The sequence below is a fragment of the Chrysemys picta genome, chromosome 3 (assembly GCF_011386835.1).
Source record: "Chrysemys picta bellii isolate R12L10 chromosome 3, ASM1138683v2, whole genome shotgun sequence".
NCBI lineage: Eukaryota > Metazoa > Chordata > Testudines > Emydidae > Chrysemys > Chrysemys picta.
The window spans coordinates 205,665,200-205,689,137 of NC_088793.1; the positions used below are offsets into that span (position 1 = coordinate 205,665,200).

At 40.2% G+C, this 23,938-nt stretch overlaps 1 protein-coding gene across 6 annotated transcripts in view; it reads left to right on the forward strand.

The window, feature by feature from the left end:
- MAP4K3 (mitogen-activated protein kinase kinase kinase kinase 3) overlaps positions 1-23,938 on the forward strand; it is a 126,249-nt gene that overhangs the window by 5,952 nt on the left and 96,359 nt on the right. For 3 of the 6 annotated variants that reach the window (XM_005311264.5, XM_005311265.5, XM_065589854.1), the window contains exons 2-4: positions 9,211-9,268; positions 14,883-14,973; positions 20,544-20,608. In XM_005311264.5, coding sequence (XP_005311321.1) covers positions 9,211-9,268; positions 14,883-14,973; positions 20,544-20,608 — 214 coding nt within the window. The remainder of the gene's footprint in view (positions 1-9,210; positions 9,269-14,882; positions 14,974-20,543; positions 20,609-23,938) is intronic. The other 3 variants (XM_065589852.1, XM_042846491.2, XM_065589853.1) reach the window with 1 other exon arrangement.

The following is a 23,938-nucleotide window of genomic DNA, read 5'->3' on the forward strand; positions in this document are numbered from 1 at the left end:
CTGTGCTTTAACATAAATGCATAGCAACCCCTATTTAAAACAAAACAAAACAAACCCTACCAAAACAAGACATTCTAATGCACATGCTTCCTCCTCCTGAGGAGATGAGAGAATAAACAACACACAGCAGATATGTAATTAGGCTGCTACTGAAAGGTGCTTAGGTTCTACAGTGAGGAGTGTGGTATAAGAAAAGAATAGAACGGAATTCCATATAGCTAAAAAGGGCTTGGGAAAAGTTTAACTGACACCTATTAGGCAGGGTGAAAAATATTCTGCTGGCACATGTAAGTTTGTTTTCATGTCTCTACTGTTTCTGGGTTTCACTACTGTAAAAATCTCAAACGAGGAATTAACTAATGATTTTCCTTCTCTGAAAAAACAGTTTCACTACTCTGTCCTCCTGAGTTACAGGCAATGTCCCTTGATTTCAGTAAGGGAAAGTTGTGGTTTTGCCCTTTCTGCACTGTAGAAAATCTTTGCAGAAAACTTGCTCTTAGTTCTTTATGTTAAATCTCAGAAAGTATCCTATTTGGTAGGTAGTTGGAGCAAAGATGAAACTGATAATTGACAGCATCTTGTTTGTAACAAATTGTGGTGAAAGTGGGGAATAGTGGACCTGAATATTCAAGGAGAGAAACTTGTTAACTTACTGCCTCTAATTTTTTTGAAGATGATACCAATAAAAGATCATGTAATTACTCTAAGTGCCTATGTATGTGTACCAATAGGTGCCTTTTAGAGATAGTCCCCCCTCCCCCCATTTCACCTACAGTTTAGTGGGAAATGATCCCACTTCCTCGTTTGGTGGTACTGTGTATGGTATACAGCCCCCTAAGGAATGTAGAATTACCAGATTGAATCAGACCAGTGGTCCACCTAGTTCAGTGTCCTCTGTCTGATAGTTTCCAGTGGCATATTCTTCAGAGGAGGGTTCAAGAAACTGCACAGTAGGGAAACAAGATTCACAGTAGGGAGAAATGGGATTATTCACCCCGCTATGGATGTCTCATTCAAATCCCTAGTAGAGATTGGACATTGCAGCAGTGCAGAGGCTCTGGCTAGCCACTTGAGCTTAAGCCCATCCTACCCCTGGGTCTGAGCTCAGATGGCTAGCTGAGCCTCTGCTGGTGCCACAATGTCCACACAACTATTTCGAGTGTTAAGCATTAATCTGTCTGCCCTGGCTGGGAGGCTTGCTCCGAGCTGTAGTATAAGACATATCCAATGACTTCCTGTGGTAGTGTGCCACAGTCTAATTATGCATTGCGTGAAAAAGTATTTCCTTCCTCACTTTAGAATTTGTCACTTTTCTGTTTAATTGAATATCCCCAGGGTTCTTGTCTTATAAGGCTGGGAGCTTATGTTGTCTGATTAGACCTGATCATGTCATGATCTTCCAGGTATTTTATTATGAATTCCAACCAGTTTGCCAAGTAGACATATGGCTTTTTGCTCTGTGATTCTCGGGATCATTCCTAGAACTTTTTTAAAATATGGGTATAATACTTGCTGCCCTCCAACCCTCTGGCACAAAAGTTGTTTCTGATGGAAAAATTGCATGTTTTTGTTAACAGCTCAGCCACTTCATAATTAATCTCCTTCGGAACTCTTGGATGTATACCTTCTGGGCCGGGTGACTTATTGCTTTTAATGATATGATTACTTCAGCACCTTTTATTTTTGACACTTCAATTTCTGATAGCACCTTATCTTTATTACAAGAAAAGGACCGGTCCCTAACAACTTTTGTGATATAGACTGATAGAAGATTTATTTGTATCTTCTCAGTAGTGTCCATAGGTCTTCCTTAATTGCTCCGTTTAACTTTGGTGATCCAGCAGACCCACCAATTCTTTTGCAGGCATCCTGCTTCTGAAATAATTACATAATTTCTTGTGGTTTTTTTTTAAAATGTCATTAGCTATTTGTAAGGCCATTCATTTTTGGTTTTTTAATTTTTTAAAAGGTCCTGGGAATTTATTGGGTTTTATTAAAAAATAGGAGAAAAATTGGTAAAAACCAGGAACAAAAGGGGCGGGGGGGGGGGGGGAGAAAGGAAGGATGCCCGATACTCATGGAGATATGGGGTGGAGGGGGAAGAGTGCCTGGTATCCATGGGGAGTGGGGATTACTCGCCATGAAGCCGTTGGGCAGTCTCAGCTTCCAGGACCCGACTCCCTGCCTTTCTTTCTTCCCCTGCTGCAGAGGAAGTGAATGGAAGGGCCCGGATCAGGAGGGGAGTTAAAGGCTTTACCCCAGACAGAGTCCCTGTGGCACTCTGTACCTCAATGCAGCACCTTGGAACCCACATATTCACTACTGTCATGTAATTACGATATGTTTTGTACAAAGTATGCCACATAAGGAATGGAAATGTCATGATCTGCTGAAATCCACTGTTCTGTCAAAATATCTATATCGTTAGTGTGTATGAAGTTATGAGGCTTAGCGGTATGGTTGTTTCTGAAATATGTTGCAAGTTTGAGAGTCACCCACTGCCAGTTCTCCAGTGACAACAAAGGAGGTGATCCACTCCCAGGAAGGTGTTAAGTGATCAATAATCAGTAGGGGAATTGTAAATATGGGATTTACAATGCTGTAAGAGGGCTGTACAAGCATCACACAATGGGGGATTGCTTCGCTCTGTGACTTAGCAAAGCCTGCCCGGACATGTCTGGGCTGGTGTTTTCCAGGCACATGGACTGAGGATATAAAATAGGGGACAGTGGTATGGTATCATCATGCTTTTGCCTTTCTCCTCCCCCACCCATGCTGGAATTAACAAGAACACTGGGAAGACAAAGACTTGCGCTCAAGAGACTGGTCCCAGGCTTAAAGGGGAAGCCTGTGTATTAAGAACTGTAACCTACCTGCAGCATTCAGTGGGGTGAGAGAAACTGCTTGATCCAAATACTGCCTAGTCTAATAAGGTTGAAAATTTTAGACACTGTGCTTACCTTTTATTTTTTTGGTAAGTACCACTTATAATCACTTAAAATCTATCTTTCTGTACTTAATAAATCTGTTTTATATTTTACCTAAAACAGTGTGTTTTGGTTGAAGTGCTTGGGAAATCTCAGCTCAGTTTACAAAGGTTAGTGCATGTCCTCTCCACATCGAGGGAGGGGAAGACTGGATAATAAACTTATACTGGTCAGGCTTCTGACCAGGGCAAGACAGTATATTCTGGGGGTGCAAGGCTGGGGGCTTGGGAGACTTACTTGTGCCTGTCTCTGTATGATTCAGGAGTGGCTCAGGGAGCATTCATGCAATTTAGCTGGGTGTGGGACTCCACACTGTTGTGCTAAGTGATAAGAGCATCTGGAGGGGTTTTCTGTTTGTCACTAGCAAAGCATTGTGAGAGATGGCCCAGGCTGGGGCATGAAGGTAGCGCAGCAGTACCCCAGTTCCATGTTGTACCCCAGGGATCCCGTCACAGTCCCATCCTGGCCCATTTGGTCTTTCAGTGCTGCCCCATCTGCTTCCCATGTACAGGCTGTCTGACAGGGTAATGGAGGGAAAGCAGATGGGGTTCTGTGCCCCAGGGTTGATCACTGCAACTGCGCAGCACAGCTCTGTCGACTCCCATTCTGAAGGGCTGGCCTCAGAAGTAGGCGCTGTTCAGCCGGGAGCTAGTATGCCTGGGGTACAGCCTTCCGCTCCCAACAGCCCTGTCACTGCAGCAGTCAGGTGGTACTGGCTTCCAAGTTCAGGAGGGAAGTGATAGTCTGGCTCATGAGTACTAAAACCCCTTTCTAGACAGAGACCCCTGCTGGACCCTGCCGGCTTTTCAGCAAACCCCCATCTTCGTCTCCTGCAAAAAATTTCTGGGTCCCAAAATTCAGGTCAAAATCAGTAGGACCTGAATACTGGCTTTTTCAAAAAACCAATGGGACTATTTCTGGGAACATTGGTAAATACCAATAATGAAGAGCCTAGCTATTTGCTCTGACTTCCATTTTAACTCTAATTTCCCTTTTACGTATTGTCTGCTATAATTTATGTTCTTGTGTATTAGCTTCACTAGGGTTAGATATTCAAACTGAAGGATCTATTTGGCTTAATAACCTTTCAAGCTTTTTGTTTTGCCAAATGGGTTTACTTCTTGCCATCCTGATTCCCTTTTTGTTCAAGAATACCTGCTATGATTTCCTTAAATAGCATTCATGCCACATCTAAAGTCTTTGACTAGCCTCATTTTATTGAAATACAGATGTTCCCCGGGTTATGCAAGACCCGATTTACGCAAATTAGCACTTATGGAAAAAGTTCCATAAGCCAGAAATAGGATTGAGTTGCAGAAATTTTTGCATAATGTTCGGGTATATGTTTCCGACTTACGCAAAATTCGAGTTACGCGAGGCTTTCTGGAACAGAATGCGTAAGTCGGGGGGCGTCTGTATATCCCTTTCTAAAATTTAGTGTCACTATGTCAGTTCTTGGTATCTTACTTCCTAGGATGTTGAACCTAATTATACTGTAGTCACTATTACTCAGTGGTTCAACTACTGTTATTTAAGACTGTGAAGAATAGCCTCTGCTCTTGTGCTGTAGAACTAGCTATTCCAAGAAACACTGGCTTAAAGCGTTAAGATATTGCTTCTTTAAACTTTGTCTTGTAGTGCCGTTTGACCAGTTTATGTTGGTAGCTGAAGTCCGCCATTGTTTTTTTCTTAGATTTTTGCAATCTCTGATTTCTCTCAGTATTGTGCATTCAATATCCTTTTCTTGATCTGGAGGCCAGTAGTATAGGCCTACTAATTAATTTTAAATAAATAAATACATACACGCACACCCCTCATTATTTACACACACACACTCTTACAGCTTTGGGCTTCATGTCCAGAAAGATTCAACTGTGTGGTCCTTTCCATTCAATTTTTACCTTGCTAAATCCTGTAGAATCTTCTAAGTACAGTGCTCCTCCTCCACTTCATTTGCCTAATCAGTCTTTCCTGTATAGTTTACAGCCAGATATTCTAGTACCCCACTGATTTATCAGTCTGCTCTTTTTTCAATAATGCCGAGTATATTAAGATCCTCTTCCATTGAGAGGCATTCTAGTTAACTTGTTTTTACTTTAAGCCTCTTGCATTTGTATAGACACATTCATAGTCTTTGTTTCTGACCAGGTACCTGTTTTATTTAACTTCTTAATCTGGAACCCTGACTATTTTCCAGAGCATGTCTACACTTCAGACTGAAGTCACTGCAGTAATTACTGTGATGGCTAATGTCCACGCTACCCTTCTGTTGGTGGTGCACGTCATCCCGAGGAGCGCTTCCACCGACTGAAGAGGGGCAGTGTTGGGGGGCTGAGAGCCAGGGCTCTCAGCTCTGTGCAGCTCCACGCTGGGAGCCCAGCTGCTCTCTGGGCTTCTCACCTCCCTGCTCCCCGGGCTTCTTGCCTCCCTGTTCAATGCTGAGAGCTGGGGGCAGCCGCCTGGGCTTCTCACCTCTCTGAGCAGGGAGCTGGGTGAGCAGCTGGGGGCATCCCGGCTCTAGCTGCCCAGGCTGGAGCCCTGAAATTGACAAGACAGCCAACAGCCTATGTAAGTATGCATTTCCATAACTACACTGACAAAAGCCCTGTGCCTCTCATGGAGGTGGAATTATTATGTCGGTGTAGTAGGATACTCACATCAGCGGGACAAGGCTCTAGTGTGTACACTGACATAGTTAGGTCGACGTAAGCTGCCCTATGTTGACCTAACTGTAGTGTAACCCAGGCCCTGGTCGATGAACTAATGTGTCTCAAAGGTTACTTAGGCTATGTCTACACTGTAGAGACTATAGTGTAGACACAGCCTACATCAAGGAAAAGGGTTTTTTTGTTTGGTGTAGGAACACCACTGCCATGAACGATGGCAGTTACATTGACGGAAGCATTCTTCAGTCAACATAGCTACCTCTGCACTAGGGGAGTAGGTTGGCACAGCTATGTTGGTTGGGTGTGTTTTTCACTCCCCTGACTGAAGTAGCTATGATAACGTAACTTTTCACTGTAGACGAGGCCTTAAAATGCTGAGAAACTTCCTCAGATGTGAAGGTTTAGTCTATAGCAGTGTTGATCTTAGACTGACTTAGTATAGATATTTTTGCTATGGTTTTGGAACATATCAAAATTGCCAGTGTGACTGCATGCGGATGCTGCATTTGGTAGAAAGCCATATAGGGCTGCATAAACCAATGCCAACATCTTTAATTCCATCTGGAAAAAAGGTAGCAGTCAACACAGATCGTGGAAAATAACTGTAATATACTCATGGTGAGATGAGTCAACAAATGGACAGATGACTTCTGCATCAGTTTGATTTTCTGGATGGATTTAAGATGCAGCTTTATGTGGAGCACATCACCATAAACCAGTGGTTCTCAGACTGTGGGTCGGGACCCCAAAGTGGGTTGCAATCACCTTTGAATGGGGTCATCAGGGCTGGCTTAGACTTGCCGGGGCCCGGGGCTGAAGCCCAAGGGTTTCCGCCCTGGGTGGCAGGACTCAGGTTCCAGGCCCCCCCGACTGGGACTGAAGCCCTTGAGCTTCAGCTTTGGCCCCCCTGCCTGGAGTGGTGGGGCTCGGGCTGTGGCCACAGCACCCAGGGCAGTGGGGTTGGGCAGGCTAAAGCTTCGGTCACCCCTCCTGGGGTCGTGAAGTAATTTTTGTTGTCAGAAGGGGGTTGCGGTGCAGTGAAGTTTGAGAACCCCGGCCATAATCTAATCTTGAGTTTAGAAAGGCATGAGCAACAGTAGTGAAGTCTGCATTTGAAAAAAGCAGTTGCAAGCTCCCAACCATATATAAATAGGGGGGTGGGGGGAAACAGTCTTGGCCATTGTTATTTCTTGATCATCAGAAGTAGCTGGGAGTTGGTTTGACTGCAAGTGCAAACAGAAGATTAATGCAGACCTTCCTTTGTAGTGTCTGCATATTTCCTGGTTGCTTTTTTAACCAACAAATATTATTTGTCTTATCCTGTTTGATCTTCAGCCATCTCTCCCTTATGCAAGCTTTGGTCCCTGCCAAACACTAAAGGCTAATTTGCACTTACAGCGCTGTAGCGGCTTAGTGAAGACGCCACCTATGCCAATGGGAGAGCTTCTCCCAGGGCTAAGTAAAGTCATTGACTGATTTTTGCCTGGGGCTTGGTCTATACCGGGGTCGGCAACCTTTCAGAAGTGGTGTGCCGAGTCTTTATTTATTCACTCTAATTTAAGGGTAGAAAACCAAAGATGGAAATCTGAGATTATTGTGTTTTCCCACTGGCTTGCAGAATTTATTTCTAGGCTTGGCAGGTTGACAGGTGTCTTGTTTCACATATTGATTAACATCTTGCTGTTTTCTCAACTCCGGTTCAAACGTGAGTTTACAAGCTCATCTCTCACACCACTACAGTTAGGAGAGACTTTATATCATTTGATAGGTAGAATTTCATGCTTTCACAAGCATAGTGATGGAGATAGCAGCTCAGTTTTTTTAAAAATCTCCAAAGTCCCATTTTCAAACATGATCTAGGACCCTAAGTTTTATTGTAAATCAGTGGGACTTAAAAAATCTGGCCCTTAGAAGCTTAAAGATACCTAAAAAAAGAACAGGAGTACTTGTGGCACCTTAGAGACTAACAAATTTATTAGAGCATAAGCTTTCGTGGACTACAGCCCACTTCTTCGGTATGCATAAAGATACCTAGGAGCCTAAAGATACAGATAGATGCCTAGAAAACTTTTAAAAATCCAACTCATCGATATCTTCTTCTTTAGGCACCTTAATACCTTTGTAAAGCTGGTCTTAAGTGACTTGAAAATTTTATCTGCTATCATCATGTTGTAATTGAAAGGGTGGAAAAGTGAACTGATAATCTAAACGTAGTCTGAAGGTGCATTATATCATGACTTGCCAGGGCTGGAAACACACTGGTGGTCTTATACAAAATACCTTTAAGGACCAGTAAATTCTTCCAAGCAGTGGTCCTAGATGATTAGTTGAGGGGGGAGGCTGTTTACCATATTTGAGTTTCTTTTTAATGTAGTCTTAAAATTTAGCTTTGATTAATTTTTTACTCTAATATAAGGTATGTTTTTGCATAACAGCACCCCAATGTATAATGTAATTCTGATGCTGAGCAATTGCCATGTAAGTTTTCTAGGATGCTGCTCAAAATTAAGTTGCTGCATATATTAGGCTGGGACAGTGGGGGGGCATTTTCATACTGTCTTCTAACTCCTTAGCTGATTTTAATGGCTTCACAGGAAGAAGATACTGTGGGTGGGTGGGGGTAGGTAAGTAGTAGAATACAGAGTGGAAAGGGTTGAAGTATTGTCTTAAAAGCAACAAGATTCAAGAACCTTGGATGGAAGCAGCTTTTCATCAAGACAGTGTACTTACTGCTGCATACCTCCTGATCCCCCAGTTTGGGAGCCATGTAGGCTGAAACTATTTTGTAAGCAACCTGTCCCAATTCCCAGTATGTCACAAATTTACAGAGCATCAATACAGCATAATTCATAGCCCTTGCTGCATAATTTATGTCTGATGTGCCAAAGCACACACTTTATTCCAAATTAATTTTGTTTAGTGTCCTTGCAAGATAGCTTTCTTTGTAATTAGAAAATAAATTTATCATGAAAAAGTCTTGAGAGAAATGTCCATATAAAACTCGTTAAAGATTTCCAGGTTGTGATTGCAAAATTCAGACTTGAGAGTATGGTTAAGAATTAATGCATAGTTCACCATTTTGTTTGAAAAGATGGCAGGGCAAGAAGGGAAAAAAAGGCTGGGTATTATAAAATATGCATTATGTTTGGATTATGGTGTGTGGTTTCTTGAAGCCAAGGACTTCTCAATGACGTTTGGCTTATCAGACAGTCATGTGGATCATACTTTAAAAGAAGTTCTAAATAGTATAATAGGGCTAACTGCACAGCAATGTTTATTTAGCTAATCAAAATAGATGATTTATGGCCAATTACGTTTAATTACAGTAGCACATTTAACTGAAAAATCCCCTAACCTTAAACTAATCGTAAATCTGATGTAACATATAAATCTGCAAAATGTTTTAATTTAGCACAGACTTGTAAAACACTGCTTTTGTTTAAAAAATTTAAATGAATGTTTAGTTCATGTAGTGAGTTTTTAATTGCTCTGGCATGAACTCTTCACGTTATCTTAATTTTATATTCTTCAGTATACTTTTCTCTTTTCTTTTATAGGCTCGGAATGTTAACACGGGTGAGCTAGCGGCAATTAAAGTAATAAAACTAGAACCAGGTAAGTGTCCTCTTGTGTTGAAGCTTACTGCTTTACAGGTATCGAATATTTTTCATGTTTTAGTTGTGCTCATTTTTGTTTGCTCTTATTTTACAAAATTAACGGTTAAAAAAAATGCCCATCAAGAAGGATAGGGATAATTTCTGGTCCCCTCACCCCAAAATTTCCTGCTATGCATCCCCTCTTTCATTGACCTACTTTTTTAAGGATGGAAGGATGAACACAAATAGAGAAGTGCAAAAAAACGCATAAGATTATTTTAAATCTTTTATTGTGTTGCTTTGCCTGCTGTTTTGCATTGCTAACTCTAGCTGTGGTACTCCTGTCTTACATCTGTGTCTGCATATCATGCTGCAGAGGGTGTATAGTATTTTGCGTTAGATATAACCGATAAATATAAGAACAGCATTCTCAGATATTCCCACCATGCAGGTTAGTATCAGGAAGATACGGGGGCAGAATGGAATCAAGGCACCCTCTTAAAGAAAATCAAAAGTGTCCAAGAATTATGTTTTTGTAAACATACAATATTTTTAGAATGAGCAGCAGGTTGGACAAAGTCTATGCTGTGGGTATGTCTATGCTGCATTCAAAGGTATGATTTGCACCTCGGATAGGCATATCTGTGCTAGGTTTAATCTGACATGCTAACAATAGTAGCAAAGACACAGTGGCATGGTCTTCAGTGTGGGCTCTACAAAACTGCCAAGTCCCTCTGGGCACGTACACACATTACTAGTCTGTTTTTAGTGTGCTAGCTAGATTAAAGCTGTCTGAGCTGCAAATCACACCTTCAGTTGTAGTGTAGACACAGGGTGCCGGTTTCCAACTTTCCCTGGGGATGCTCAACCCCCGCTCTGCCCCAGGCTCCGCCTCCACTCCATCTCTTCCCCCAAGGCCCTGCTCCCACTCAACTCCTGCCCCACCTTTTCCCACCCAGTTCCGTCCCCTCCCCTCCCCACCCCTGAGTTTGCCCTGTCCCCGCTCCTCCTCTGCTCTCCCAGCACCTCCTGCACTCTGCGGAACAGCTTTCAGTGAGTGGGGGGAGTTGATTGTCGGGGGGGGGGGAGGCGCTGGGTGGGTGGGAGGGGAGCTTGGCTGCTAAGCACCCACTAATTTTTTTTCCGTGGGTGCTCCAACCCTGGAGCACCCACGGAGTTGGCACCAATGAGTGTAGATATATTCTAAAAAGCTTTACTAGAAATGAGCAAACAATGGGTGCAAAACGTTTAAAATGAAACTTTTTAAAGCTTCAGTTTAGTGTAAGGTGGGATCTACTGTTCAGCATTCCAGCGCTGAATTGTGCAGGTTGTCAATAGGGGGCACAGGGGTGGTCTTGCCATGCAGATTATCAGCAGTGCAGTGGATATGAGAGCAGTTGGTGGGGTTTAATGATGGGTAAGTGAAAGTGTAGTAGTGTTAAATGGAATATTTTGGGTAAGAGTGAAGGGCTGTAAAATTTAACAACTTTTGGGACTGGTTTTGGGAGCAGACTTAGTGTTTGAGTGTGTAATTCCCCCCCCCCCCCCAAGAATTACTTTGATTAAATTCCCCTTACATAAAATACCATCAACCTCCCCAAAAGCTTTGAATAAAATGCCTACAAAATTTTTTCCAGATTTCTTCCCCAAGTGGGTTTTGAACTGACACTTGGTGGGTGGGGTTCAAAGGACTACTGCTTATCCCGTTGAGCTATCCAGCTGTAACAAAATTTATAGGACTACAACCCCTGTTGGCTCTGTCCTCTAATGCTCAGTGTAATCCATTGAGTGTGTGCGCTAAACTCTTTGAAGAATATTTTATTGAATTTCGCTCCCCCCAAAAGAGTAGTGGGTGCCAAGAACTAGCTGGGGCTAACTCTCAAGCAGTTGAGATCCCTGTGCCAGGATCAGAGCCATGGTTTGATTCCCAATAAAACATTCAGGAAAATGTCAACCTTAAGAAAGCTTTCCACCCCCCTGTTTAAAAGCTGTATCTCAGGAACCCCTTGGTCAAATTACCCCAAATTTGGTTCACTAACCCTAGCCAGAGAGTCCTCATGAGCAGGATCCTAGTTTTCCATGATTAAAAAAACCAAAATTCTCCAATAAAAAAGCATAAAAATCCATGTTTTACCATGATTCAATGAAATGCTGAACTTTAGATTCCCTAGCCACAATATATATAGGTATCAGTTGAACACAATGTTTTATTGATATATTTACAATTTTTAAACAATTCCGAAGCCTACCAGTGCCATCAATCATAATACAATTAATAGAATTGCTCTCCGGCCGCCCAGCTCTGAAGGCAGTGCCGTCAGCAGCAGTAGTGGAGAAGTAAGGGTGGTAATACCATACTATGCTACCCTTACTTCTGTGCTTGCTGGTGGTGGCACTGTCTTCAGAGCTGGGTGCCTGGCCAGCAGCTGCTGTTCTCCACTCTGCCTTCAGGGCGGCCAGAGAGCGGTGGCTGCTGGCCAAGCCTCTGAAGGCAGCGCTGTCACCAGCAGCTTCTCATGTACCCTTCCCCCCTCTTGCCATGGGGGTGTGCTCGCTAATTTGAAAACCTTTGGAATAAGTGACACTGGTACTTTCAGTAAAATTTAGTTAATAGATGTTTTTATTTTTTCACAAAATGTAAAAACTAAAGGTTCCCTGTAAAAATGCAAATTCTGTGTTTTTCCATGGCAAACGGATTTCTAGGATCTCTGCTCACGAGGCATACCAGATTTCAAGTCAGTCTGAGTAACCATGCAGGTTTTAGAGCACTTAGAAAAGTTCAGCTTTTGAATGGAAAGCTAAAGTAGACCTGGTGGGCCACTACAATAGAACTATGTATTAATTGTGTATATGATTGGATTCTACAAAGTGTATCTCATTTACATATCATAAAGTGTTTTAGGGCTGAGGACTGGTCTGATTAGACTTGATGAGCATAACAGATGCTGTAAGATGTACGTTTAGTTTATTACTTTTTAGCTGTTGCGCTGTTTCACTTTAAGGTCCAGGTTAGAAGAGAAAAATCTTAATATTTTAACTGATTATATTTGTAATTGGATATGTTTTGTATATGTTTATTGCACATACCCATCTCATCCTAAATAGTACAAGTCAGTTTAATAGTATGATAGTCCTAAACAAGACATGTTTGTGAAACTGGAACTATTCTCAGGACATCTCGCACAGTAATATAAAGAGGGGACCACCACCACAGTAGTTGGCCTTACATGATTTATATTGGGTTAATGTTCTGGGTAAGAGGAATAGAAACACTATGCTCCCCCTGGAGCTATAGAGTAGACAGAGTCATGGGCAGACAGTTGCATTACCAGATTTCTCAGCTTTTAGTAGGTGGAAAAGATGTCTTGCAACTCTTTCTAAATATGACCAAGCTTATACTCAAATATACTATTTCTGGGCGAGCAGATTCCAGTCTGCCTTCATTGCCTATGAACTTGACCCTCATGACAGTGTTCTGGATTAATGTAAATTGTATGGTGGTCCTGAAATGGAGAGGCTCTATGAAAATTAAAATTTTCTTCTCTGCCACACAGGCCTAAATTGTGACTAGCACCTTGTACTTCAGCGTGGGTTTTTGGCAACTAATAGGTAGGGTGCTGCATAGCTGTGATAAGTTCTAGCTGGCCTCCATCCCATATAGAAGCAGCTATCCAGGGCTTCTGAGTGACTTTTTGTCCCAAGTAGCAAAAGCCTGGCTCACGGGGGCAAGGTCCACATTTCAGATGGATCATAGTCTCTCTGCTAGTTGCAGATTGGGTGTGGGGAGGAGAATAATTTCTAGCTGTTTATGCTGTCTGGGAGCAGAAACAGCATCATGTGACTTAGGTAATCAGTTATACACTGTGAATAACACAGCTGAATTTGAGCAGTTACTTTGCAGCCTGTAGATTGAAACTTACTTTCAATACACAAAATAAATGAACAGTTTTACAAGTCTGATAATATTTGTTTGCAAACAATTTGGAAATTTAAAGGGCTAAATTTGCAACACATGATCGTCACAAGGAATAGTTTAGTCTACCGTGTTGGAAGTTCTTTAGCACTATATTAGCTTTTGGTAACATATATGCTTTTAAAATAGCATGGAGGTTCTAACAATTTACAGCCAAAACATTCAAAAATAAGTTTAGGGTATGTCCTCAACTCCTGGACATTAGTCTTTTGTAAAATCTGGCTTATGGTTTAAAAGTATTATCATTCAGTTATGCTAAAATGAGGTACAATGTAATACGTAACACAGTGCACTGACCAGAGACTTCTGCAATAACTGGTCATAATAGGATACCTTTGAATTTTCTTAATTTTTTTTCTATCTGTCTCTTTACATTCCTTTAAAATAAATATATTAAAAATATAAAAATTATATATATTTTTTTAAAGAAAATTCTTCATAGAGATAAATGTTGGAGCTCTTAGTCTGTCAGACATATTTTTATTTTACCGAGTTCTTAAAGCTATTTTAGACTAATGAGAATCTGGGGTCTCCTTTAAAGTGTATTTTCTAATAGATAGTAAATAACTCCTATAAAAATAGCTTTTCCAAAATACATATGGATACTAATTTGTCCGAATGACCTAAAGAATCAGCACAAAGCTATGTATGAAATATTGGCTTGCAAAATAGCATCTGGAAAAAAAACTTTTAAAAAGGTAAAATTAATTCCTGTCCCATTGCAAACTCCACAAAAAACCCAACACTGGGCAGAACACTATTCCTATAGTTTGACCAAGTTTTTATAAATGTGTAAACCTGGTAATTGGAGTCTGTAATGGAAAGATTGGCACAACCTAGGCACCAGATAGCAAGGCTCAAATAAATGGTAAAGTAACAACACTGGAGAAATGCCTGAGCATACAACTTAGCACTTTCTGTATAGTTGTATGCTCATTACGTTTGTTTCAAGGTCACTGAAGAGTGCTATGACATGATTTCTCTATAGGAAGATAATCCAAGATGGATCTAGATGGTGGTTAGAGGTAACAAGTTTTGCCATATTTCAAGAACATAGATTATTGATAGTACATCTGGAGACCCACACAGCAAGGTGCCAGGGAAAAGAATTAAGTGAGGAACTTTCTATGTACATCAATTCCTGCCAAGGAGAGCAGAGACTCTTGAGCAAACAACCAGGAAGCTGTTCACTTTTAGGACTGACTATAAACGGGAACATTGTTATTAACATACAGAATTACTATTACCAACTTCTAACCTTCATATATAATATAAACTTGCTTGGTCTCTACTAGCAGAGCTTCCCCCAAGAGAATCTACACAGGTATTAGAGTAAATTCTACCCTTTAAATAAAGAGTAATTGGATTTAAAAAGGGGTTGAGAAGAGCTGTGGCTACTGTCCTAAGAGGTATCAAGTAGTGGACTAGAGCTCCATCCTGATTTGAAGAATATACTTACCTATTATTCCCTTAGTTTTTGGAACTTGTGCTGGCTTACAAAGTGCTGTATTATATAAATATACATGAATATAAAATGAAGATAATTACAAAGTCTGATAATTACCAAAGCTCTTCAGCTAAAAAAAAATGTTGAAAGCCAAACTCAGAGGGATGGATATTTAAATAAAACTACAAAAATATCAATTGTTTTCTTCTTCAGGGGAAGATTTTGCTGTTGTGCAGCAGGAAATCATTATGATGAAAGACTGTAAGCATTCAAACATAGTTGCTTATTTTGGCAGCTATCTCAGGTACAATTTTTGTTTCTTTTGCTCATTTCAAAAATGCTGTAGTGCTACCTCTCTGAAAAGGAATGATCCATAGCAAAACATAATTTATATCTTTTAATTTGTATTAAATTACATCTTCAAATGATGTTTACATGGAGTAAACTAGCCTTTGCCAAAAAAAAAATCCGTGGCTATTTGATGATAGGAAATTCTGAGGAAAAATTGAGGAGGAGGTGATTCTCTTGCATTTGGAACAGTAGTTCTAACATAAGTATTAATCACAGACATTATTATATTGTGGTACATAGAAAACTGAAACTTTACATTTGTGAAGGCCACTAATGTTTGTATTTTGGGGTTCTCTTTGATATCTGAAGGTGATGCGTATTTCAGTTCTGTATTTTATTTTCATCCTGTCCTTTGATAGCAGTTTTTAGCATATTTAGAGGTCTTGACTCTGTCACTTGTTAATAAATTGTAGTCAATTGCTTGACCACACTTTGGTTCATTATGAAGTCTATTCAAGTGACCAGCCGGTAGCCGTCAGGATTATTGCTATATATAGTACAGGAAAAAGGTTCAATACTATACCAGTCTCCAGAAAGCTGCGTCATGCAGCATTGTTACATTCCCCTTATGCAGATGTGCTCCCAAAGTTACACATCTCAGCTGTTAGTATTTATAAGGTGATTTTATAAATTACACATCTCTTTACATGTCATTAAAATCCAACCCATCAGCTTGTCCCAATTCCTTAAATTATTGTTCTGTTCCTTTCCTTATCTTTGTTTTGGATACTAGCATTGGTCAGTGAGAATAACTCCCTACCTATTGATGTAGTATGTCCTGGTCCTGACAGCTTTCCCATCTACTTAAGCCAAAGTTTACTTCTGCTAATGCAAGGTGTTATGGAATACTTAGCAAAAGTGATTAGGGTTATAATAAAGATATAATAATATCAGTTGGCCTTTTCTGGGGCTCAGTGCAGGAGTCTCCTTAATCTCTGCTACTGTCTTCCACCCTTCTCTCCCATTTACTGCCCAGAGATTGAGAGACCCAGCTTCCTTCTCATTTGGACTTCTTCTCTTTATAGGCCTGGTCTGCACTAGGAAATAAGGTCACTTTAACTACATTGCTTAGGGGTGTGAAAAATCCACACTACTGAGAGATGCAGTTAAAGTGACCTGACCTCTGATGTAGACAGTGCTCTATCGACACTAGAATTCTCCCATTGACCTAGCTACTACCTCTTGGAGATGGATTACCTACGTTGACCGGAGAAGCCCTCCCATTGGCATAGCTAGTGTCTTTGCTACAGTGGCGCAGGTGCAGTGATGCCACTGCAGCATTTTAAGGGTAGACAGGCCCATAGAAACTAACCAGCTCCTCCTCCCGCTGAGACTTCTCTTTATTTGGACCTGGCCCACCCTCCAGATGCAATAATTGGCCTCTTAGGTCCATATTAACCTTTTCACCACCTATGTGGGGGTGGCCGCATCATTGTGGGTTTTTCTCTGAACAAGACTTTTGAAGTATAACTTTTTCTTATGCTGTTTTTGTATATGTAAGTTTTCCAAAAAATAAGTGGTCAGGGCAAACTTTTGAAATACAGTTATAAAAAGGGTTTGATTATGATGCAGGTAAAGTAATGCCTATTTGTTTTCAGTTGTAATGAAAAGTCCATGCTAGAAATGATGTCCCTACATTTAGAAACTGGATAGAAAATCTTGTCAGTACTTTATTAATATAGTCGTTTCTAAATGTTTGCTTGATTCAATTTTGATAAGTGTATGTGTATATTACAATAGCGTGTGTATATGCTGCCTGCTGTCCAAGATGGACAAGCTTCAGTTTCTCACTAATGACAGATTTTTTTTTTTTGGTATCTAAAATGGTCATGAGTTTAAAGTCTGTTATCTCCTGGCCCTACACGGCTAGAAACAGACTTTAAAGCTTAACAATAAAATGTCATTACTATCTTATTAGAGAGAGACAAGGTGGATGAGGTAATATCTTTTATTGGTCCAGTAAAAGATATTACCTTGCCCACCTTGTGTCTCTAATATCCTGGGACCAACGTGGCTACAACAACATTGCATTACTATTTTATGTAATTTTGAGGCTTATATGGGTCCCTTATGAATGTTCTATATACTGCCTCACTCTCCCTAAGGAGAGTACATGTAGGAGCCTGACCCTGCAAACTCGTGATCTGATGGATGAGGGTTTCAGGATCATATCCTAGGTATAGGCAGTGGGTTTAAAATGAACAAAAGGAAATATTTCTTCACATAATACACAGTCAACCTATGGAACTCTTTGCTAGAGGATGTTGTGAAGGCCAAGACTATAACAGGATTCAAAAAAGAACTAGATAAGTTCATGGCGGATAGGTCCATCAATGGCTATTAGCCAGGATGGACAGGGATGCAAAACCGTACTCTGAAGTGTCCCTAGCCTCTGTTTGCCAGAAACTGGGAATGAGCGGCAAGGTATGGATCACTGGATGATTACCTTTTCTGTTCATTCCCTCTGAAGCACCTGGCATTGGCCAGTGTTGGAAGACAGGATACTGGGCTAGATGGACCTTTGGTCTGACCCAGTATGGCTGTTCTTAGGTATGAAAGGGCCAAAGAAGACAAGCATCACCCTAAAGACAGAGTTAAGATTGTTGGGGTGTTTTAACTGTGAATGTTGTCCATACTTTCAAATATAATATAATAATAATATATGGAGATATACCTATCTCATAGAACTGGAAGGGACCCCGAAAGGTCGTCATGTCCAGCTCCCTGCCTTCACTAGCAGGACCAAGTACTGATTTTGCCCCAGGTTCCTAAGTTGCCCTCTCAATGATTGAACTCACAACCCTGGGTTTAGTAGGCCAGTGCTCAAACCACTGAGCTATCTCTCCCCCCTTTTTTAAAAATTTGTGTGTGTGTGTGTGTGTGTGTGTGTGTATATATGTGTGTGTATATATACATGTATATATACACATGTGTATGTATACATATGAGAGAGGTTTTTTAATTATTATATAATTATTCATCAATTGATTATTATTTATTAATTTATACACACACACACACACACACACAATTTAACCTTAACTATAAATATAAATTTAACCTTAACTATGAATTGTTTGGGTTTCTGTTGCTTGTTGGTCTCTTTTAAAAAAAAAAAAAATTACAGCATTTTTGTAAGGCCGTTTTTAATCCTTAAATTACTGTGGTGTGCTTTCAACCTTTAACTCCGTTTTAACAAAACATTTTGTCTGGGAATATATTTAACTGTTGGGAGCTGCTGCCAGACAGACTACCTGTGAGAAGGTAGAGTGAGCAGACGATCTTGTGATTTGTCAAGAGAAAGGGTTAGAGTCCTATGCAGGAGAAGGCGAGAGAAACTGGTAGAGGTTGAGAGTGGCTTAGAAAAGGATGTAGGAGGGGAAGGTCGGAATAGAGAGGTTTAGCACCAAAATGAAAGAAGAACAATTTCAGTATTTGAATACTTTCTTCTAATTTGTTTTTTGGAAGTGTTTTATCCTTTGATTTTTTCAGTCAGGAAACAAAGTTAGTATGTTATCACAATTCTATCCTCTCTCCTTGTTCTCATGTTTGTCATTTTATTAATCTGCACTATAGTAATTAAAATAGACCTATCTAGAAAAGGTAACTGTCACACTGGAGAGACTCATGACCGTGAGTGCCTACCTCCGAGCAGACTGTCAAAAACAGTGCTGACATCCCAAACTGGTGGTATGTTCTATAATTAGATTTCGCCAAATCAGTAACAAGTATGAACTCCTGGATCACTGTACTAGTCTTATCATGAAGTCACAGATAGACCCCTTGGGCTCTCCTGTCTATCTTGTCACCCAAGCAATCTGGACAGTTACACCAAAAATCTCTCACTATTTAGGTTGCTTCCAGTCCCAAGAGACAAGTACTTACCCCATATCAGTTGGTTCCCTAGATCTTGCACCAAAGATAATGCCGGTAGCCAATCCTATAATAAACTGTCTAAAGGTTTATTAATTAGGAAAAAGAAATGAGTTATTTATAGGTTAAAGCAAGCAAGCATATATACACAAATGAGTTACCGTGTCTGATTACTACATCTGTCATCTTTACGAATCTGTCAATTCAAAATGGCTTTCAGGGAGGACCTAGGGGTAACCCCTGGGGATCTCTGCCTAAGTTTATCGTCTCTGGCCCTGTGAGAGTGAAAACAGCAAAGAGATGATAAATTTCCTCGTAACCCTGTTTTATCTTTTATATTTGGCCTTCTGGTCTATGGCAAGAGCTCCCTTGCACATAGCATTTCCAAAGTGTTATAGGGTCATTTACCAATCCTTGTATTGTCATGTTTCTTAATGGTCTATTTAATCTTGATAGACCTCCTTAATGGGCAGGGGGAGGAGAGGTTGTTGATCCCTGTGCTTGGGTTCACAAGTTCAGAGCAAACATTTTCAAAGTTTTAAAGCAAAACTTGCGTATTTCTTTATGAAGTGGAATACAGACGTTACAAGTGAGGTTAATGCATGTAGCAATTTACAAACATTTAATAGAGCCTAAACATTAAATACATTATTATAAGAATATCATCTATTTTGAACAAAACTAACATACAGGTGAGCTGGTTTGGTTTCCAGCTGTGAGTTTGTCAGTTCTTAGCTAATGCTTATGGCCTTAGCTAGAGCGGGCACTGGCTTAGCAACAACTCTGTAACTAATTCTAGTTGGTGTACTGAACACACTTATTAACAATTCTTTACTTGTACTCTGTGTGGGATGAACCCACTCAGTCAGTTACGGCTCAGGGCATTACTGTCTTAGGATAGGATGAATCCGAATATTATAGCTCTTTTTATACTCGGGTTCATTTGATTCAATCAGTTTTATTGATAGAGAAAAGAGCACTTTGCATTTTAAATTGTCATTCACTGAAGATATGTATTCTTTTTATCTTTCTTTTCTGATAGTGGTTGTGATGGACTTTATATCGCTTTGTGTTTCTAAAGTGCACCATATTAGACTTGTGTCTTTCATAACACTTCTAAAAGTAATTTTTATATTTTTTTTAAAAGTTACATTATCAGTGGGAAAAAAAAAACGAAGCTCTGTTGTTTTAGTGTTCAAATTTTCTCCAATTGTGTCTTCTGTAAAGTAAGCCTTTGTGAGAACTAGCTGATCATTCCATTCTTCTGGTTTTAGAGTGGGGAAACCCTTGGGTAGTGATTAGCTGTTATAGTGGTAGTAACCCAGGGTTTGCATTCTCTCAACTGTTACCATAGAAAGCAAATTAGCCAGTGAGTAGGAAATTAATTTCCCTTGGTATTCAATTCTTAGGCATTTTAAAGCACACAGATGCTTCATTCTTATTGTTCACATTAATTCAATAAATTGGGGGAAGTTCTTGGATGTTTGTTTAAAGTGCGTATTTTTAGTATCCGATACTTTCTGTTTTCATTTGTACTTGCATAATATGTAGGCTTGTTATATTCTGTTGCTTAATGTTTAAGACTTTTGAATTATCTTTAATAGGCCAAGTTGTAAATATGGAAGGCTAATAAAGGCTTTTACTTTTTAGGCGAGATAAGCTATGGATTTGCATGGAGTTTTGTGGAGGTGGTTCTCTACAGGATATTTATCATGGTAAGCCATCACTGTGCATCTGTGAAAGCTAAATATAACTTGTTAGACCAATGTATAGTTACAGTATTTACAGGGTTAAAAATGAAAATTTTTAAATGGTCAGCATTGTTTACCTGTGTCTTAGGATCTAATATATATTATAACCATTTAATGACAATTTTAACTTGTTTAAGGACAAATAGTTTACATATTAGAAAAGTACCAGTTTGCCAAAACAAACAAAATTTACTATATATTTTTAAAGAAGGGCTGGTAAGACAGAAATAACTTGTGTGTTTTGATATACTACTCGTTTCTTTAATTTTACAATATTTCTAATGTAAAAAATAAAATGAAGAACATGCTTCCAGTCGTGCAGTTTTAGCATATATCCACTTTTCTTCCAAGTTCATATGAGCTTGGCTTTATTATATTACACACTATTACCTGCTGATAGCTGGTATAATGGATCTATTGTCATGAATGGTGTTGCTTGCATAGAGAGATTGTCATGTATATTGATATTTGTATTAGAATAGTGCTTAGAGGAAGGAACAGGAATCAGGGCTTCATGCTGGGTGCTGTACAGATGCAAAATACAAAGATAATCCCTGCTTCAATCAGTTTACAAAATATGGTTTAAGATTACATGCAACAGGTGGGCAAAACAGTTAGGAGCTGGGAGGGGAACGATAAGGTAGCAGTGAAATGCGCAGTCCTCTGAAAACACCACATATTGTTGCAAAAGTGAAAGGTTTCACTGATGGACAAGAGTACAGCCCAGTTAAAAAGGGTCTTAGCTGAATGTGGAATGTTAATTGCTAGTTTTATTTGCATTACATTAGTTAAATCTATTGCTAAGGCTGTAAAAAAGTTGACTTTTTTGTTCAAAAATTGTTGCCACAGTTTGTTAAAGCTGTGGTTCAAGGCATGAAGACTACCTTCCAAAGTAGGGCAGCAGCACAGAAAATATGACTCGTGTCCTGCTTGGCTCTCAAAGGCCAGCATGATGGCGGGGTGCCTGGGGCAAATATGAGCGAGTGGTGCAATCTGGCACACAGGGTCACAATGCCACTGAAATTTATGGTAACTGTAAAAGGTAAAAGTTGTAGTTTCTGCAACAAAATTGCAGCCTGTAATTTTCTTACAGCCCTATCTATCACACAATGGCAAGAATACATTAGTTGATAGAAATACATATTTTTGTTAGAACAGGCTTTGAAAAATGTTAGGATAATGGAAATCTAAGAACAAGGATTCTATCATTCTTGCACGAGGACCTGCATGAAAGGGACAATATTCCAGACGAAAGGGGTAACAAATGGGGATTTAATTGCAGCCCTGAAACAGTCTTTCCAGATAAAGGTCCATCCTAGGAACCTTCAAGCCACCAACATCTAAATTGCAAAAACTTCTGTTGGAATTATTACTTATGCTGGCTATTACCACAATACTAGTTTAACCATTAATTCCTTTATTAACTCCAAAGGTCAAATAGGTATTTATATAATTGCTCTAAACATGATTACAATGCCTAAATAATAAGCAATTTACTACATCCAAACAGTAACAGAACATTGATAAGTATTAGCTCAAGATACTTACAAACAGGCTAAACTAAGAGGTGCTCAGACCTATATTAGTCGGCTCCAATTTGGTCATACAGTTTCTAGCAATGAACCCTTTTAAGAGTTTACTTTTTTATACCCTTTAACAGACAAGTGATGTCATTGCCAATTACTGTCTTCAGCTAAAACCCGTTTGAGACAGTTCACCCTTATTTTTCAGTCTTAATCCAGATAAGATTTACAACCTCCTATCTTCCCAAGGCCTTTCTTCCCCTCCTCGTTGACCCAACAGTTTTTTCCATTGCACCTGGGTTCACATAGGGTTTAACACTGGTATGGGGGGTGGGAAGGTTTATGCAGGTCCCTTTAAGACAGATTTTTTTGGTCTTATTTAAAACCATCTGCAGTCACCCCTATCAGTCAGAAGCCGCCTTTTTAGAAAATTTCCCTTATCTCGTTAGTTAATCTTTGAACCAGGCATCCTCCCTACTACATTCCTTCTGGCCTTATAACTCATTATTTTCAAGGCCTGTCTTCTACTTGCTAGTGAGGGCCTTTCTTTACAACACATATATATTACAAACTTAAGCTAATTCTAATTCTTTAATTTCATATTTATCCCACAATTTCCCACCCAGTAGCTTCATCTTCTGCACTGGAAGAGTAAAACAGCATACAGACATTCAGGTTTATCTCATAACAGTAATTAAGCTGAAGGATCATTTTACATGCACAGATTGTTATAATGACCCAAGAAGTTACAAGTGGCCAAGTCAGTCCTTGGCATTTCTGCTAACATTGAGAAGAGCATTAATCGTGGTGATAGTTTTTGTGATGTGAAAGACCTGGTCACCAGGAAATGAGCTCACTTCACATAAGTGGCTGAACAGATGTCCTGTAGTAATGCTTTCCTGTCACTACTGATTTTGGCTTCAACCCTGCTATTTAGAGTAGAAGACTCTCTACTCATTTAACTAATTTCCAAGCTGTGTCTCAGTCCAAACAGACCTTGGGCCTCAACAATTAAATCCTCAGGTTACGTCTATACTACAGTTAAACACCCACTGCTGACTCATGTCAGCTGACTTGGGCCCATGGGGCTCGAGCGAAGCGACTGTTCAGTTGCAGTGTAGATGTTTGGGTGTGGACTGGAGCCCAGGCTCTGGGACTCTATCCCCTTATGGGGTCTCAGAGCCCGGGCTCCCACCCACGCCCAAACATTTACACCGCAGTTAAATAGCACCTTAGCTTGAGCCCTGCAAGCTGTCACAGGCAGCGGCAGGTACTTAGTTCCAGTGTAGCCATGCCCTAAGGCAGGGGTCTCAAACTCAATTTACTTTAGGGCCAGGGCCAGTCCTCAAATCCTCCCAGTGGGCCAATAATGTCACTGAAGATGGTGTTCAGAAAAGAAAACATTTATATTGTATTTTTTATTTCTAATTTGTTAGAAATAATAAAACTGTCATGCAACTTTATACAGTTCTTTGCCTGCCAGAGAGTTGTTAGTGTTTGCCAGACACCTGGCAACGCTTCAGTTCTGTCAGTTTGTTGATGTTTGGCCTCAGTGATGGAGCAGTTGAAACCTTCAGGATTGCAGCAAGGTGTGCAGCAGATACTTGTATTCGGTATTTTGACTCGTTTAAATTCATTGTGGAAAAAAGTGATGCTGACTCTGCCTAGCGACTAGTGATGGTGTCTCTGTCCCTCTCCCCCAGCCAATGGGAGCTGTGGGGAGCAGTGCCTGCAACAGACGTTGCCGGCAGTGTGGCTGCATGCGTCTCTC